This window comes from Aricia agestis, chromosome 12 (genome assembly GCF_905147365.1).
Source record: "Aricia agestis chromosome 12, ilAriAges1.1, whole genome shotgun sequence".
NCBI classification, from domain to species: domain Eukaryota; kingdom Metazoa; phylum Arthropoda; class Insecta; order Lepidoptera; family Lycaenidae; genus Aricia; species Aricia agestis.
Window position 1 is genome coordinate 557,245 of NC_056417.1, and position 18,907 is coordinate 576,151.

Genomic DNA, 18,907 nt, shown 5'->3' on the forward strand with positions numbered 1-18,907 from the left:
ACAAACCCGTACCGTATTAATCTGCAACGGGGTACATCGTACAGCTAAATCTACACTTTAATCTAGATCCTCGAGTTTCATTCGTATTTGGATAAGCACTATCAGCGGATGTTTAGCCGGAGCAAACATTCGAATAACTGTAAATAACTGTTGATATAAAAAGTTTAGATGACACCCGCAAATCCTTTACGCCAAAATTAGTTTATCGCGCGGGAACCGTACATTTTGTCTGGATAAAAAGTATCCTATGTCCTTTCCCGGGACTCAAGGTATCTCCATGCCAAATTCCAGCAAAATCAGTTCAGTGGTTTGGGCGTGAAGAGGTAAGAGACAGACAGACATACTTTCTCATTCATACCATTAGTAAGTATAGCACTATTCTTGCAACCGAGATCCATGTCGGGGGAAATATAAGGAATATCGGTGGTGGTGAGTGGCGGCGCGAGCGGGCTGGTCACGGCGGAGCAGCTGCTGCAGCACGGCGCGCGCCTGGTGGTCACAGCGGACCGCGACTATTACTGGAGCTATCCTTTTTTTCTGCGACTGAGTTATGTAACAACGATCTTGTTGCAATATCGTCCCGGCATCGTCGCGGTGTAGTCGAGGTCGGTGACAGTGTATTAATGACGTGTCAGCGTCAGGCGCGTCATCCCTCATCATCCGCGAGTCGCGACACAATTTGTACGAGTTATCTTCTGTACAGTTATGTTTCCCTGGTACCGTGTATTCCTAAAAATCGTCTGACTTCCTTACCAGCTTCATCTCACTATGTACCTAACTACAGGATGTTTTTTTTTTAATGAAATGAGGGGGCAAACGAGCAAACGGGTCACCTGATGGAAAGCAACTTCCGTCGTCCATGGACACTCGCAGCATCAGAAGAGCTGCAGGTGCGTTGCCGGCCGTTTAAGAGGGAATAGGGTAATAGGGGAGGGTAGGGATGGGAAGGGAAGGGAATAGGGGAGGGTATAGGGAGGGGAATAGGGTAGGGGATTGGACCTCCGGTGTAGTATAACAAGACTAAGTGATAATACGTTTTATTTAAAACTATTCTATGTTATATGTACCTACTTGGGATTCAAAGTATTTCCATGTTGATTATAAATAATCGGTAGAGTGGTTTTTTTATATTTTTTTTTATTATAAAATTGTGGCCGTCTATGGACTGTTCGTCCATATCCTTTTTTTGTTATTTTATTATTTAGATTTTTCGCACCAAGGATAATTGAAATAATATTATGAATTTTAATTAATCGGTAGAGTGGTTTGTAACATACATAATAATATTTCCAAGTTATAATATTAGTAAAGATAAGTATGAGTATCTAAATATTCGGCTTCCTTTGAAAAAACGAATAAAAAATTCATGAATATTTTAGGACGTAAATGGATTTTTATATCATCAGCGTAAAAATTATCAAAGGAAACCTCGAAAATCCAAATGAAACGGAATAACAAAAAGCGTTTGTATCGTCGCTGAAATTAGAAATTTCGTGCCGACATCAAGGAGTCAACAGCCAGCACTCGTGTCTTACTTACAGCGCACCGTCACGGGAATGCACCGTTTACTTGAAACTTGTAACCCATACTAATATTATAAATACGAAAGTGTGTCTGTCTGTCTATCTGTTAGTATCCTCACGTCCAAACCGCTGAACCGATTTTGCTGAAATTTGGTATAAAAATACCCTGAGTCCCGAGAAAGGACATAGTATACTTTTTATCCCGGAAAAATGTACGGTTCCCGCGCGATAAACGAGTTTTGGCGCAACGGAGTTGCGGGCGTGATCTAGTTTTTTATATTTTTGTTAAAATAACAAAAGTTGTGGACAGAAATTACAATATGACTAATTTCAGAAGCATTTCTAACTGCTTTATTATCCTCCAAACGGGTCTCATGTACCCTAAGGGCGATTCCATTATCGCGGGTGCAACCTTTAGACGCACTTAAAGCGTCCTACTGACAAAATAAAACATATCTATTAATAAATTATCTTTTGAAGGGATACATTTTAACTAGTTTAATCATGATATGTAAATGAAAACTATAATTAAATCTAAGAAAAGCCACAAAATATGTTTTAAGGAGTATCGCGGGTGCAACCAAATCGGCCCTCCATTAAGAACTTGGACGAGTTCATTTGAGAATACTGTTAATTGTGAAACTTTTAGTTATTTATTAACCCATATTTCAAAAGTGTATAAGACAAAGAAATGATTTAACTAGATACAATTAATTTAAGTTATTAGTACTAGGAATTATTAACAATTTCCACGATCGCGGGTGCAACATCAGAATATCGCGGGTGCAACAAGTCTAAAGAAATTGAATTTACTGATAAGTCTGCGACTAATTTCTACATTTTTGATATGCAATACATAATATTATTAGTAAGTTGTAATAATACTACTGAAAATGTTGTTATTTTTTAATTATCAGTCATTTATCGATCTGAGAAAATAAATTGTCTAAATCACTAAAAACAATTAAATAATGTAACTTAGGCAAACGTTTTTCGATGTATTGTTATAAAACCGAACTGCAGCAAACATTGAATTCAAAATTTATACCTATAATTTAAAAGAATATGGTAGAATTACAAGTTAAAATATTTTTTTCAAAGAAAAATATTAGATATATATGATTTTTATGTCATTTGTAGCATGTCTTATAAAATGTTTAAAAATAAAAGAAGATTAATCATCATTTTGAAACATCTCTTAAGTAATACATGAAATATATCTAAAAATATAAAACACGATGTGACTCTATTGAAATTTTTATAAATCTTGTAATTACATGAAAACTATTGATAACAAATATAATTTAACGTTATTGTTTACCTTAATAATATTAAATATGTCGAAAATTACTAGAATAGTTAAAAAATAAATTGTTGCTTTTGCAATTGTACTGCTTCGATCGCGGGTGCAACCACTTTTAAGGTACTGTTTTTTCATTAAAAACCATCAAATAGTTTATTCCAATGATTAATTCCTATTTCCCTCTCAATTCTTCTTACTTTTACAAAGTTTCAAATTATTAACAATTCATTTTAGCGAGAAAACTAAACTTTTGTACCTTTTTTATCGCGGGTGCAATAATTGCAACTTTTGTTTTAATAATGTTTGAAAACTAATTTAAAATTGTTGATTTTTTGCGCAGAAATATAAACTTATGTTATACAGTCAATATTATGTAGTGAAATTCAACTTCGAGCTAGTGATTTGTCGTAAAAATAATCATGTGTGGCATAAGCAGTTTTTCTCGCGCCGTTAGATGATATCACTTCAGAATGTTATAAATCATTCAGATTTAAATTTTTACTGATAAAAGTTCTTTTGCTAGTAAATATACATGTTTCGATATATAATGCAATAAAAAAATGTAACAAATGCTGTAATTTAAAAATTCGTGTCGAGGGTCGTCTCTAGCGGAATCGCCCCTAAGCTATCAGTAAGAGCAAAACGACATTGCTCCATTGCGATGCAGTGCGATGCGTCATCAGAACTTATAGCTATATGAAACCTATCACGCATAATATATTATATACCATCATATACCATTGTCGAAAAACGTTGAAAATAAAAGCTATTCGTATCTCGCCGATAAACTTAGATTCGGCGAGGTTTGAATGTATTAGTTTTTAAATTTTTTGAAATGAATAAATGTATATTAAAAAAAAAACATTATTTGCACCATGATTTCGAAGCTGTCTGCAAGTGTAAACAAAGTCCACAAGAAAACGCAGTAATGGCAATTCAGTTTTTCGACCTGTTAAACCCTAATTTCCCCGACTGTGCGGGCAGAATGCGGAATTCAGCTCAATTGGGAAAGTGACCCCTTGAGATTGGAAAACCGGTCAAGTGCGAGCGGCATCAAGTTGCGCGGTCACGCCAGACCGGGGAATTTCTTCAAAAAACTTTTCAAAGACTAAATAATTACAAAATAGTAAGGCGTTATTACCGGTCCATAGTTAAAAAAAGGAAATATACCTAAATATTCGATCGAACTATATTGTATTCTATGAGTAAATTGACGACCCTACAGAATCGTGAAAGCTTTATCGTGTAAATTGGTGAAAACCTACTGAAACTTATAGTTTTTATGGTGTTCGACTATAGGCAAATTGTCAGAAATTGTAATCAATAAAATATTACCCTACAGGGCTAGAATTCTCAACTTTATTGCATCCTGTTTTAACTACCAATAATATTATGATAATTTTGAAATCCTACATGGCTCATATATTTCAAAAATTCACGTATTAAGGAAGACATAAAAAAGTTTGTTGGGAACAATAATAAACTGTAAAACACGTTTTACTGCGCGTTTCCTTTGTTCGGAGGAAAAATTCAATAAAATTTATACCTAATTTTATGAAGCAAAAGGGTGTATGTCTATTTCTTCAATCTTCATACCTACTCGTAATATATTATCTACTCAATAATATTAAGTATAAATTTATGAAGAAATTTCTATGAACATAATATACTTAATATCCCGGAAAAAGACAAAGTATACAGGATGCAATTAAATCTTCCTGCCAAATTTTGATATATTATTACTCCTTGTTAAAAATAAAAATACATGTATTTATTCTTTTATAATCACTCAGTACTAAAATGTTGCGAAATAGCTTCCGAAAGATATCCTAAAAAACACTACAATAATTTATATGGACACGACGCGTCGGCAGCGCGTGACGTGCCCCGAGCGCGCGCCTCCCCCCGCGTCACCCCCGCTCATTCCCCCGCGACGCGAGTGACCGTTCTGCAACGATTTTAAATGGGATAAAATATGTCATTGAAAAAAAAACTGAAAAAACACCCAACTTTTTTGCTTAAATGGACTCATGATACCTAAGGCCTGGCAAGAATTTGACAGGAAGGTTTATTTGCACCCTGTATAATCCACAGAAATGTACGGTAGTTCGGTGCAACGAAATTGCAGGCAATATAATATTAAAAGGCAGTAATCCCAAGCGCGACAGGCGACACCATGACTGTGTTGGCGTGAGTGAAGTAGCTTATGATCGCGATAGAAGTGACATTCTAAGTATGAGAATAGTGCCCTCGCACTGCGCGGGGTTAGGGCGGTCAGTTCTGTCTTCACCTTAAGAGGATTCCACACCGCCGTTTTTCCATACAAACACTGTCCTCTGTTTCCTCCCTGGATAATACCGGTAGAGTTATGATTTTTTTCCTGAATATCTATGGCCACTATTAGCATGTCCCTATGTTTTCTTTTTTTTCATAATTTAATTATTAAAAAAGATAAGAACGTCCAAAAACCCAAAAAAATGGCCAGATTTTCCTCTGTGTTCAAACACCCAGAAAACAAAACTGGCTAGAATATTCAAAAAAAATAAAACATAGGAACACAGCTCAAGCCTTGCTTTAATTCTTAATGAAAAAAATACTTAAATCGGTTAAGTTTTGGAGAAGGAATCAGCGGACAACGAATCGAAGATTTTCTGTTCTTTTATTAGAACTTTTGTCGTGTTGTCTCTATCGCGCTCTGCGATGGGAGACTTGAGATTGGTGAGACAGCAATACATTTTCAAATATCTATTTTCAATTTCTCTCGCCCCTGGTGTATCCTCTTAATAGTATAATATTTTAAAGTATCAGTTGCAATAAGTTGGATAAGTTAATTCTTGGACACATATACACGTAAGGCGACTTCGAAGGCTAGTTAAAGTTTGGTGACACATGGACGGACAGTTGCGCGAGCACGCTGCATACCTGCAGAGTAATTTGAGGTAAACTGTAAGTTACAAAGTGTAAACTTTGTACATAAAATACTTACTAAGTATGAAGTTACATTTTCACTCTGTTATATGGTTAAAGTTACATCATAATTATTATTGTCTTATTTAAGTGCTACCTTATGACATAGTGACGCTTCACGTTGGGCCATGATGGGTAAACATTATTGCGACCTTGATTGCGCAGCTGCCTGCGGTATGCACAATCGACGTTAATCGTGGGCAATTAAAGACGAAGACGCCTCATAATATTCTTGATAGCATTATATTGTTATGAGTCAATTTGGAGAGGCTGCATAAAATCAGCTTTTTGTAGTTTTATTTTTATTCTATTGTTCACTGCCTCTGTCCCACGTGTCTCCTATAGTTCAGTTGATGTGAACTAATGTTGCAAAGCTTTTACCCCTCCCCCCCACATCCCCACCTGCGGCGCTCATTACTGCGGCGTCTGTGGATTTATCGGACCTCTTACAAATTATGTGTTCCTGGTGCTGTGACACTTTTGTTATGAACAATTCGTACAAACGTATCATGGTTTCGTATATAAATTAGCTAGAGTTTTGTAGATACTAAATATTAGTTTATTCTTAGAGAAGAATAAGGTTGACTAACAGCTGGTATTTTTAAACTGATGGAAGTGACATCACTTCCTCTCCTCACATGAGGAGAGTAAAGAAGTATTCAATTAAATACACTTTCCTTGCACTTATTCCACTTTATTTTAATATATTTATTTTTATTTTTTTATTTTATGAAATAAGGGGGCAAACGAGCAAACGGGTCACCTGATGGAAAGCAACTTCCGTCGCCCATGGACACTCGCAGCTTCAAAAGAGCTGCAGGTGCGTTGCCGGCCTTTTAAGAGGGAATAGGGTAATAGGGGAGGGTAGGGATGGGAAGGGAAGGGAATAGGGGAGGGTAGGGAAGGGAATAGGGTAAGGGATTGGGCCTCCGGTAAACTCACTCACTCGGCGAAACACAGCGCAAGCGCTGTTTCACGCCGGTTTTCTGTGAGAACGTGGTATTTCTCCGGTCGAGCCGGCCCATTCGTGCCGAAGCATGGCTCTCCCACGTATAAACTTTATTACAAAATTGTTAAATACACGACCGGTTTTTGAATTAATAATTATAATTATTTAATTGAAGATGAATTTCCACCAAGAAGTGACAGTACATTCAATATCATATTTAAAGAAGTTACTAAAGTATATATTTAATGAATCATTAATTTAATATATTGTTATAACATAATATTTACGTTGTCGTGCAATCTACACTTATACAAATATATAATATGATAAATACGAAAAACTCAACAACAGACATACAAGGAAAAAAGCAGTTAATTAACTTCAACAATAGGCTTTCCTTCTTCTATCAACCACGCTGATCCGCTGGTTGCCTTCTCGAAAATGCCAACTGCCGCCTTACCAACGTCCTCAACTTCCTGCCACAGCTGGGTGGTCAGGAACTCCGAGAAGTCACCCTTCAGGACATCATCCCACAGCACCGGTTCGGCTATCAGCTCCGTCCTCGTGAACCCCGGACAGACAGCGACGACCCTCACACCGGATCTCTCGAAGTTTTGCGAATGTCCCAAAGACCTGGTGAAGCCCATCACCGCGAATTTGGACGCCTGGTATACCGGCAGGTACGGGACATATCTGAAGCCGTATATCGAGGCTATGTTGATGATGGTGCCACCTTTTCCATTTTTGTCTATCCTCATGTGCTCCCAGAACCTCAGAGACCAGTCTATCAGAGCCAGCACGTTCAAATCTATCGTCCTCCTCGTGTTCAGTTCATTTAACGTTCCAGCGTTGTTCACCAAAATGTCGACAGTTTTGAAGGTGCTTATTATCTTCTCCGACACTTTATCGAGATCTTTAGTGACGTCACACCTCATAAAAACTGCTTTATTACTTCCATAATTAGAATTCAGGTTCGCTGCGGCTTCGATCCCTCGTTTTTCATTAACATCGAGTATGACGACTGTTTTTGCACCTTTTTTTAGGAAGTTGTCTGCTATAGATTTGCCGATACCGACCGCTCCCCCCGTGATCACGACGACTTTGTTCTTCAAGTCTTTCGCCATATTTCCACAGTTATCTACTTTCGACTAACCGAGGTCCACGGGGGCAACATTTATATAACTATCTGGTTTTACATTAACTATAAACATTGATAAACCATGTTTTCTAAATAAAGATAGTAATAATTATACAGGGTGTAACAAAAACAAGTGATAATACTTTAGGGTGTGTACGTGTTCCTTGTAGAGAGTTCACTGTGAAAGTAGCAGCGCTGAAAGACCAAAATTTTTTTTCACTTTTGTATGGGGAAACTCGTGACGCTCGGGCCCTTGCCCATACAAAAGTGAAAAAAAATGTTCGTCTTTCAGAGCTGCTACTTTCACAGTGAACTCTCTACAAGGAACATGTACACACCCTAAAGTATTATCACTAGTTTTTGTTACACACTGTATAAACAGTACATACTGCATAGTGCATAATCTATTTTCGATCGAATTGATGCGTATGAGTATAGGCAATTATTGTTTACATTAAACTAGGCTAAAGTAGGAAATCAATTAATACGTGGGAGAGCCATTGGATGCGCGCGTATGAAGCAGGCTACCTGAAGCTTACTTTCTTGATATTGTCTTGAATGTGATGCACTTTTGTAACTTTTGCTAAACTTATTGCGAGTTCGCACGTGCGTGAAAAAAAATATGGCTGCACTTGCCGCGTAAAAGTTTTAGAATAGAAAATTGCACTTGTCAAACGTCCTGACGTCACATCAATAGCCAATGGGAGCACTCAAATGTCACTTTTAAGTAAGTGTTTATTGGTTGCACTATACAGCACAGATTAAGTAAAAAGTTCAATGACAGATACATGCACAGTTTATATCCATACTCCCGGCCTTGGAAACCCTAGGTTTCCAATAGATGAATATTACGATGAAGATGCTTCAATCTCCAAAAGCGGGCAAATTTTGGAGAACGCGCGTCGGACCGTTGTCGTTGCTGTTTTTATCTCGGCGACCCTGGAGACACCGTCCTTTCCTGGGTATGTCTTGATTATGCGCCCAAGGCACCATTTCAATGGGGGCAAGTTATCTTCTTTGATGATGACAAGTGTATTCTCTTTGAGGTCGTCAGTCTGGAATCTCCACTTGGATCGAGATTGCAGTTCAGAGACGTATTCGCGTGACCATCGAGTCCAAAAATGCTGACGGATTTTTTCGATTCTCTGGTATCGTGTCAATCGATGGTCGGGGATGTCGTGCAGGTCAGCGAACACTGGCGAAGTCAATGGGCGGCCGACCAAGAAGTGTGCCGGACTTAGGGGCAAAAGATCGTGTGGGTCACTTGACATCGGAGACAAGGGCCTGGAGTTCAGGACAGCCTCGATTTGAGTCAACACTGTACTGAGCTCTTCAAAAGTCAATCGTGCATTGCCTACGGTTCGTCGCAAGTGATATTTGCAACTTTTAACCCCCGCTTCCCATAAACCACCGAAATGACTAGCATACGGAGGATTCATTCGAAATTTAATATTTTGAGATAATGCGTAATCTTTAATTTCTCCTGATATACTTGAAAGGAATTTTGAAAAGTCGTTCATTAAACCAACAAAATTTTTGCCGTTATCACTGAAAATTTCGGCCGGTTTACCTCGGCGCGAAATGAAACGTTTTAATGACAGCAGGTAAGCATCAGATGAGAGATCACTCACCAGCTCCAGGTGAACCGCACGCGTTACAAAACATACGAATAAGCATATGTATGATTTAATAGATTTAGCTCCTCTCCCTTTACGGTTTAGTATGAGCACTGGGCCAGCGTAATCGACGCCGCAATATAAAAATGGGTAACCTGGTTGAAGGCGTTCCCGTGGAAGGTTGCCCATTATAGGCGTTAATGTTTGACCGCGCATTCGTCTGCATGTGACACACTCATGAACGACCTTCCTGGCTAAATCTCGCGCTCTGACAGGCCACCAAGAATCCCTCAAAGCAAATACTAACGCTTGTGGCGGCGCATGTAAAAGCCTGCGGTGCTCATAACGAAATAGTAATAGAGCAAAATGATGTCTACCTGAAATTAAAATCGGGTGTTTTTTATTAAAGTTAAATTCGGAATAATTTTCTAAACGTCCTCCTACCCTTATCAAATTAGATTCGTCGAGAAATAAATTTAACTTGGTTAAACTAGCGTGCATATTTTTTAATGATTGTTTCTTCGACAAACAATCGTATACGTCTCGATATGACTCATACTGCGACAGTCTAGCGAGGGATAGTTCGGCTTCATTTATTTCAGATACATCGAACGCGCCCGTGTGCCTCTCACTCGGTTTATTGCGCGCGTTATAAACAAACCGTAGTAAGTACGCCATAGTACGCTTCATTCTATTAAACTGCGAGAACCTCTGAAATGGAAACCACACTCCAGCATCCTGACTAACAGTCAAGGTGACTGTTGCAACAGATTTCAACTCTGGTAAATTTGAGGTGTTATAGGACTCCGAATTAAAGTCAATATTAATATCGTGAAGAAACTGAGGTCCATCCCACCACATGGCGGTGCCCCAAAGGTCGTCTAAATTGCGACTGCGAGTGATCAGGTCAGCTGGATTATGTTCTCCTCTCACGTGACGCCACGAGGCAGTACTAGTTAATTCCTGAATTTCAACAGTTCGGTTCTGGACAAACGTTTTAAGCAAGTTAGGTGACATGTGGAGCCATCCTAACACAATAGTCGAGTCAGTCCAAAATACTACTCTATCGAAACTACTGCGCAACGAATTAATTATTTTTGAGTACAGCCGGGCTCCAACTAGGGCGCCGCACAATTCGAGCCTAGGAATACTTATGGGTTTAGTCGGGGCGACCTTTCCTTTCGCACATAATAATCTAACAGAAACACTATTGTCTGTATTAATAGTGCGTACATAAGCGCACGCGCCGTACGCGGTAAGAGAACTATCGGTAAAAATATGTAACTCTAAACGGTCAGGGTTGTCACTTGCAACATAACGAGGAATGCGAATATTCTGTAAATTAATTAAATTATCGACGAATCTAATCCAAATTTGTGCGATATCACGGGGAACTTGTTCATCCCAGCCTAATTTTAAGAGCCATAATCTTTGCAATAAAACCTTCGCAATCATTACTGTTGGACTTAATAATCCAAGTGGATCAAAAATTTGAGACGAATATGACAGTATAATACGCTTTGTTATGGTTTCTTTAAATATATTATTAAATTTAGTCTGGTAAAATAACTGATCAGATCCATTATGCCATCCCAACCCTAATGTTTTATGATGATAATTATCGCCTAGTGACAATTCTTTCGCTGTATTAGTAAATTCTTTAAATTCTGTAAAATCAAAATTAAATATCCATTTCCTGAGGGGAAAACAACCCGACTGCAAATTTTTACAAATATCTAAACAAATTTGTTTTAATCTTTCTTTATTAGGGTTGCCACATAACAGATCATCAACGTATATATCTTGTTTAATTATACTGGCAACTTCAGGATCACCACACTCTTGAGCAAGTTGCTTAATGCATCTGCAACTTAAATACGGTGCCGAAGCCGTACCGTATGTTACAGTTTTTAACTTATAAACTTGTAAAGCATCGTTGGGATTGTCGCGCCATAGAATTAATTGTAAGTCACGCTGTTCTTCATCGATAAGTACTTGTCGATAAAATTTCTCGATATCCGCGCAAGCAACGTACCTATTTTCGCGAAATCGCAACAAAATTGAAATTAAGTCTCCCTGAATTGGCGGCCCTACCAATTGCAAATCATTCAATGAGTATCCCGATGAGGATGGCGCGCTGGCGTCAAAAACGACGCGCAGGCGAGTTGTAGCTGCGTTCTCGCGGAACACTCCGTGATGCGGCATAAAATAATGTGGAGTTTTATATGTGTCGATACATTCCATGTGACCTAATTCGCAATATTCTTTTATAAAATCTATATATAATCCTTTTAAATTCGGATATCGTTGTAAACGTTTCTCTAACGCCAAAAACCGTTGTTCGGCCTGTTTACGCGTATCTCCTAAAACATTCGGTGAATTTTTTAGAGGTATCCGCACAGAAAATCTACCATCACTCAATCGTTTAGTCGTTTGAACAAACAACTCCTCACAAATACGTTCGTCTTCGTTGCGCGACTCATTAACCCTATTATTATTATTAGATAAATCCTCTAATTCCCAAAACTTGCGTAATTGTTAATTTAAAGAAAATTCCATGTCCACACTTTGCATAAAATTACAATGAACATGTTTAATATTTTTATCATTTTTTAACAATGGCCCCGATATTATCCATCCTAAGTGCGTGTTCTGTAACATAGGACCTTTATTCAAACGTATCCTGCCATCTGTTATCAAGTCCCAAAATATATCTGCGCCGATTAACATGTCTATGGGTTGACTTTGATAAAACTCAGGATCCGCCAAAACAATACCGTCGGGTATACATAATAATTCGCTTCGTATAGCAACAGCGGGCAGCGAGGAGGTTATGTGCGGCAATACAAGACATTTCGCGCGCGTATGATAGTTGCCTTGTATAGATTTAATCTCGACATCACATATCTTAGAACACTGGGATATCGATCCTCCAACGCCCTTTATTTGTTGAATGGACTGTAAACTTTGCGTATTTAATTTATCACATAACGATTGTGTAATAATGCAGCGTTCACTACCACAATCGAGAAGTGCGCGTATTTTATGATAAATACCTAAGTTATCTGCTATTTTTACAAGTGCAGTAGATAATAAAACCGGCTGCATATCGGCTGACGACTGCGCGTATTTGACGTCTATTTGTGACTTACTAGCCGAGTTGCCTGCCACATGCACGTGTGTAGTATCCGAGTTTGAACCGTAAGCGCGCTGATCTGAAGATGCATTATTGCTTAGCTTCGACAGGCTGCTACAATAATCTGCATTTTCGTCGCGATGAATTATAGAATTATGTTTCTTATCACATCTACGACACGGTCCATACTTACAAACATTAGCTGAATGTCCTCCTCGCAGACAATTTTCACATAAATTCTTGTCGCGTATAAATTTTAATTTATCTTGTAAGTTTATCTCTAAAAAAGATTGGCACGAATATAACTGGTGATTAGCAGAACACATGGGACACAATTTATATTGCCTTTTAAATTGTGTTTTATTTTGGGACTTATCTACGGCTACATGACAATGAACTTTAGAAGTATTAAAAGAATTTTTATTAATAGGTAAATTTTGATATTTTTTGCTATCATAAGTACTACTCTTATTGTGCGTAATAGTAAGAGTTTCTAGCACATCTGCCCTTTCTCGTAAAAAGGATAATAAGTTATCTAATTTTATTTTTGTATCCGTTGACCCTAACACTAGAGAACCTTTTCTTTGCTCCCATTCTCGTTCAGTTGTAGTATCAAGCTTAGAAACTATTATATATATTATTAAGGTATCCCATGACCCTGTGGGCTCACCAAGAATTTTTAATGCGCGCAAATTTTTAAGAACTGTATCTATAAGTTTTCTTATTAATGTTGGTGATTCTTTTGATAACGATTGAATTGAAAATAAAGCTTTCACATGATTGTGAATGAGCAATCTATTGTTATTATATCTATTTAATAATAACTCCCAAGCAATATCATAGTTATTTGTTGAAAACTCAAGAGAATCGATTACTAATTCCGCACTACCTTTTAGCGAGGACTTGAGATAATGAAATTTCTGTATACTGCTAATTTCTTTTGAATGATGAACTAGGGACAAAAAGGTATCACGGAATTCCAACCAATGCTCATACGACCCGTCAAAAGTTGGCAAAGAAATAGTTGGCAATTTTACTGACTGTAATGCGCTGTTCACCGGTTGCCCGGAAGCTTCCCTATCATCTTTAACCAAAACCCGTGTCCTAGCTAATACACTATAGTAGACAGTCTCAAACTCATTACGAATCTCAAGCTGATTGTCTAACTCGGATTCAGATAGAAGTTCTTCTATTTTATCTTGAATTTTATTGTACTCATTATATAAACTAATTATTGCGTCTGTGCGAAGCTTAATTTCGGCCTTTTGGTCAAATAATAACACTTGGTTTTCAAAGGTTTCAATGTAATTTTTAAACTTAGTTAACCTTCCTTTTATGGAGGCCCTCTTTTTGGATAAATCACGTAACATATCATTGGCCTTTGATTCTAGTGTATGGGAAGTCATTTTTGTGTAATTTAGAAAAGAATTCAGTACTTACAGTTGTCCGAAGCACTGCACGATGGACTTTAAATACTATGACCGTACCGACTTACTGACAGATTTAATCACGCGTACACAACAACCTGGCCGAATCGCTTCACCAAATACGCTGTGCTGCTACCAAGCACTTTGCCCAAAAGTTCAATTATGCGAATTTCTTGAATCTTCATAAGCTGCAAACAGCCGCCTTTTGTATCCTGGTGCTGGTTTGGTATCCGGCTCGAAGGACCAAAAATTATGGATGCGCGCGTATGAAGCAGGCTACCTGAAGCTTACTTTCTTGATATTGTCTTGAATGTGATGCACTTTTGTAACTTTTGCTAAACTTATTGCGAGTTCGCACGTGCGTGAAAAAAAATATGGCTGCACTTGCCGCGTAAAAGTTTTAGAATAGAAAATTGCACTTGTCAAACGTCCTGACGTCACATCAATAGCCAATGGGAGCACTCAAATGTCACTTTTAAGTAAGTGTTTATTGGTTGCACTATACAGCACAGAATAAGTAAAAAGTTCAATGACAGATACATGCACAGTTTATATCCAGCCATGCTTCGGCACGAATGGGCCGGCTCGACCGGATAAATACCACGTTCTCACAGAAAACCGGCGTGAAACAGCGCTTGCACTGTGTTTCGCCGAGTGAGTGAGTTTACCGGAGGCCCAATCCCCTAACCCCTACCCTATTCCCTTCCCTACCCTCAACTATTCCCTTCCCTTCCCTTCCCTACCCTCCCCTATTCCCTCTTAAAAGGCCGGCAACGCACTTGCAGCTCTTCTGATGCTGCGAGTGTCCATGGGCGACGGAAGTTGCTTTCCATCAGGTGACCCGTTTGCTCGTTTGCCCCCTTATTTCATAAAAAAAAAATATATATAAGTAGACAGAACTAAACTTATTTGGATCTAAACTTATTTAATCGCGTGGTAAATATTAAAGCGTTGTGAAATGGCGTCAAAAATATTGATTCTAATAGTGACAAAGTATTTGATATATTTCCCCTTAGACCTGTACAACTTATAGTTGTATATATATATATATATATATATATATATATATATATATATATATATATATATATATATATATATATATATATATATATATATATATATATATATATATATATAACTCAAAGGTGACTGACTGATTGACATAGTAATCTATCAACGCACAGCCCAAACCACTGGACGGATCGGGCTGAAATTTGGCATGCAGGTAGATGTTATGACATAGGCATCCGCTAAGAAAGGATTTTGATAAATTCCAACCCCAAGGGGTTCAAATAGGGGATGAAAGTTTGTATATAATAATACGATGCATTTGTTTTACTGTCCCATCCCTAACATTATATCTTTGTAGTCTACGAATAATAAAAACTAAGGAATCGTAACTAACATACTATTACCGTTTTAAGTTTGGTTCCTTTTGATCTGTCATGTAACGTTAGCCTAGTACCGCTCAAGGTCACCTAAATATTGCAAATGTATTAAAATGTGTACCTAAGGTACACTTTTTTGACAAGTATTGTGGAGTTTTTTGACGCAGTTACTTTTCCTTAGTTTTTATTATTCGTAGTGTGTAGTGCTTAAACAGGTCTGGTAAACATGGTATCTCTTTTTTAAAAAAAAAGGCATCAAGCTTCTGTCCAATTCCCGGGCCAAGGTAGTTTCAAATAGGGACTCTAATGAACTTTATACACGAGAAATTTCGTTCATTCAATCCTAGCATTGTTAATCCTGTGTTCATATTTCTATGAGCAGCTTTCAACCTCGTTCGCATACGATGAAAACTTACTACCAGATCGAAAATACCTAGTATCGCATGGTATGCTAGGTACAAAAAATCAGTCTCGCAGTTAACGTGTTAATTTAATAAGCAATTTTAAATAATTTCCAGAATTTCTTCGCTCGTATTAGTCTTAGCCTAAATATACCTTAAAGCCTTCCTCGATAAATGGACTATCTAACACTGAAAGAATTTTTGAAATTGGACCAGTAGTTCCTGAGATTAGCGCGTTCAAACAAGCCCTTTCAAATAATTTCCTCCCGTTTTTTCCACATTTTCCTCTATTTCTTCGCTCCTAGTAGTCGAAGCGTGATAAAAATCTATAGCCTTTCTCGATAAATGGACTACCTAATACTGAAAGAGTTTTATAAATCGGACCGGTATTTCCTGAGATTAGCGCGTTCAAATAAGCCCTTTAAAAAATTAAATTTTTTCCACATTTTCCTTTATTTCTTCGCTCCCATTAGTCTAAGCGTGATAAAATATAACCTATAGCCTTCCTCGATAAATGGGCTATCTAACACTGTAAGATTTTTTCAAATCGGACCAGTAGTTTCTGAGCTTAGCGCGTTCAAACAAACAAACTAACAAACTCTTCCGCTTTATAATCTAATATACTATAAATACTACGAGTATTTATAATTTATAATATTATAATTGGAAAGAGTTTGTTTGTTTCTTTGTTTGTTTGTTTGAACGCGCTAATCTCAAGAACTACTGGTCCGATTTGACAATTTCTTTCAGTGTTAGATAGCCTATTTATCGAGGAAGGCTATAGGATATACTTTATTGCGCTAAGACTAATAGGAGCGAAGAAATAGAGGAAAGTGTGGAAAAAACGGGAGAAATTATTTGGAACGGCTTATTTGAACGCGCCAATGTCAGGAACTACTAGTCCGATTTGAAAAATTCTTTCTGTGTTAGATGGCCCGTTTATTGAGAAAGGCTATAGGCTATATTTTATCACGCTAAGACAAATGAGAGCGAAGAAATAGAGGAAAATATGGAAAAATGGGGGAAATTATTTAAAAGGGCTTATTTGAACGCGCTAACCTCAGGAACTACTGGTCCGATTAAAAAAATATTTCAGTGGTAGATAGCCCATTTATCGAGGAAGGCTATAAGCTATATTTTATCACGATAAGACTAATAAGAGCAAAGAAATAGAGGAAAATATGAAAAAAACGGGGGAAATTATTTGAAAGGGCTTAGGACTAATTTGTCTGTGAAATACCTAAATGACGCGGGCGAAGCTGCGCGGAACTTTATAATATTTCGCGTGATCACGAGTTCACGACATCACGCGTAAACGGCTGGACCCATTCACCCATGATGAAATTTGGTATGAAGTTTGGAGATACTAATTTGAATCTGGGACAAGGAATGTTTTTTGTCCCGGAAAAATGTGCGGTTCTCACACAATATACTTTTCTGATTTGCACGTAAACGACTCAATCGATGTACGGGAACAACTATAAACTAAAGTCCACGCGAACGAAGTCGCGGGCAACAGCTAGTATCTTATATATAAAATTCTCGTGTCACAATGTTAGGCTGCGTACTCATCCGAAACGGCTTTACTGATTTTAACCAAATTTTGTATGCATATTCAGTGGGTCTGAAAATCGGCTACTGGGTACTTATTATATTGATGAGTGCATTTGTTGAATAAATAATAGTAAATTATTACAACTCGAGACTGACGGCGACTATTGTTTGTAAGACGGGATAGCGATGGACGTTGTCATGGTGACATACTTATTTAGTCACTCCAATAAAAATATAATATGGGCGAAAATCGAAACATTTTACATATTATTATGGCAAAGAAACGTTTGCCGGGACAGCTAGTTATATATAGGATAGGCCTCTTGGATATCGTTGCTACTTGCTAAGCTACGGCAACGCCGCGGGTCTGTTGACGGCGGAAACTCGAGTACGCTTTTCTCATATGAATCTCATACAAGTCACTGCACTTTTTTGGTAATTTTTTATAGTTTTAGCACAATAAAAAGTAATGAGCCAAATTATTATCAAGTGTGGACTTCATAATATTGCCGCAGACTTTTTCCGCGGAAAATCAGTATCGAAGCTATATTTAATTAAATATACACGATCATGAAATATTCTTTCAAATTCATTGAATATGATTTTTTACTTTGTATTTAATTATTTGTATGATCATCTTATTAGTTATTACTTATGTTGTTAACCTAATTAAAAATTATAGAGCACAAACTAATTCCAAAGCAATCATGTTCATGAAGTCTTCGAAATCCATGATGATGGAGAACGAATCATCCGTGTAAAAGTAATACCACAGACCAGAGTAGGTAATCGACTGTACGACGTGAAAGTGGAGCTATGTATTAATTGGAAAATTTATTAATACTTAGTTGAATAACCTAAACAAAATATTTTCGGCAACTTTTCAACCATACATGCAAAATAAAAATGGAAAATGAAGATGTATTTCATTAACAAATAAATTTTTCTCTGATTTTTATGATTAATATGTTATATAATAAATTTACTAGATGACGCCCGCAACTCCGCTGTGCCATAACTCTTTAGTCGCGACTCGCGTGGGATTCGGGAACCGTACATTTTCCCGAGACAAAAAGTATCCTATGTCCAGTGGCGTAAATAGAGGGCTGGCAAAATGCCACGGCCCCCAACCCAAAAGGGCAAAAAATTTTACATCGTGTAAGTACATAATTGTTTATTATTAACGAGACGATTTTTACTGATAGAGCCCCATCAATTTGACACGGGCCCCGGATCTTATAGTTACGCCACTGCCTATGTCCTTTAGTAATTCTAGATTTCAATAAAGCCTAAAGCACTTAACAGAATGCTGATCAATCGCCTTCATTCTGTTCAGCACTTAATTTTATTTAAATCTGTCTGTGTTGAAACCTAAAGACCTAGGATTACTAAATCGGCCATGTTGAATTGTTGAAATCCTCTTATTGGGCTAATCCTGGCCTGGATACTGAAAAACCTTACTAAAACCTATTTTGTCTCCAGTCACAAACCAGTTCTTCCGT

At 37.5% G+C, this 18,907-nt stretch overlaps 2 protein-coding genes across 2 annotated transcripts; both read right to left on the reverse strand.

Moving 5' to 3' along the window:
* Window positions 1-7,033: 7,033 nt before the first annotated feature.
* Window positions 7,034-7,893, reverse strand: LOC121732366 (15-hydroxyprostaglandin dehydrogenase [NAD(+)]-like). The gene has a single exon (XM_042122227.1). It carries the CDS (start codon window positions 7,864-7,866, stop codon window positions 7,114-7,116), a length of 753 nt encoding a protein of 250 aa, XP_041978161.1. The 5' UTR covers window positions 7,867-7,893; the 3' UTR covers window positions 7,034-7,113.
* A 496-nt stretch (window positions 7,894-8,389) lies between these two features.
* Window positions 8,390-11,120, reverse strand: LOC121732365. The gene has a single exon (XM_042122226.1). The coding sequence runs from the start codon at window positions 10,949-10,951 to the stop codon at window positions 8,729-8,731; it is 2,223 nt and encodes a 740-aa protein (XP_041978160.1). The 5' UTR covers window positions 10,952-11,120; the 3' UTR covers window positions 8,390-8,728.
* Window positions 11,121-18,907: the final 7,787 nt, after the last annotated feature.

Excerpts from the sequence above, each read along its gene's own strand:
- LOC121732365 (XM_042122226.1), bottom strand. The coding sequence starts at position 10,951 with ATGATTGCGAAGGTTTTATTGCAAAGATTATGGCTCTTAAAATTAGGC.
- LOC121732366 (XM_042122227.1), bottom strand. The coding sequence starts at position 7,866 with ATGGCGAAAGACTTGAAGAACAAAGTCGTCGTGATCACGGGGGGAGCG.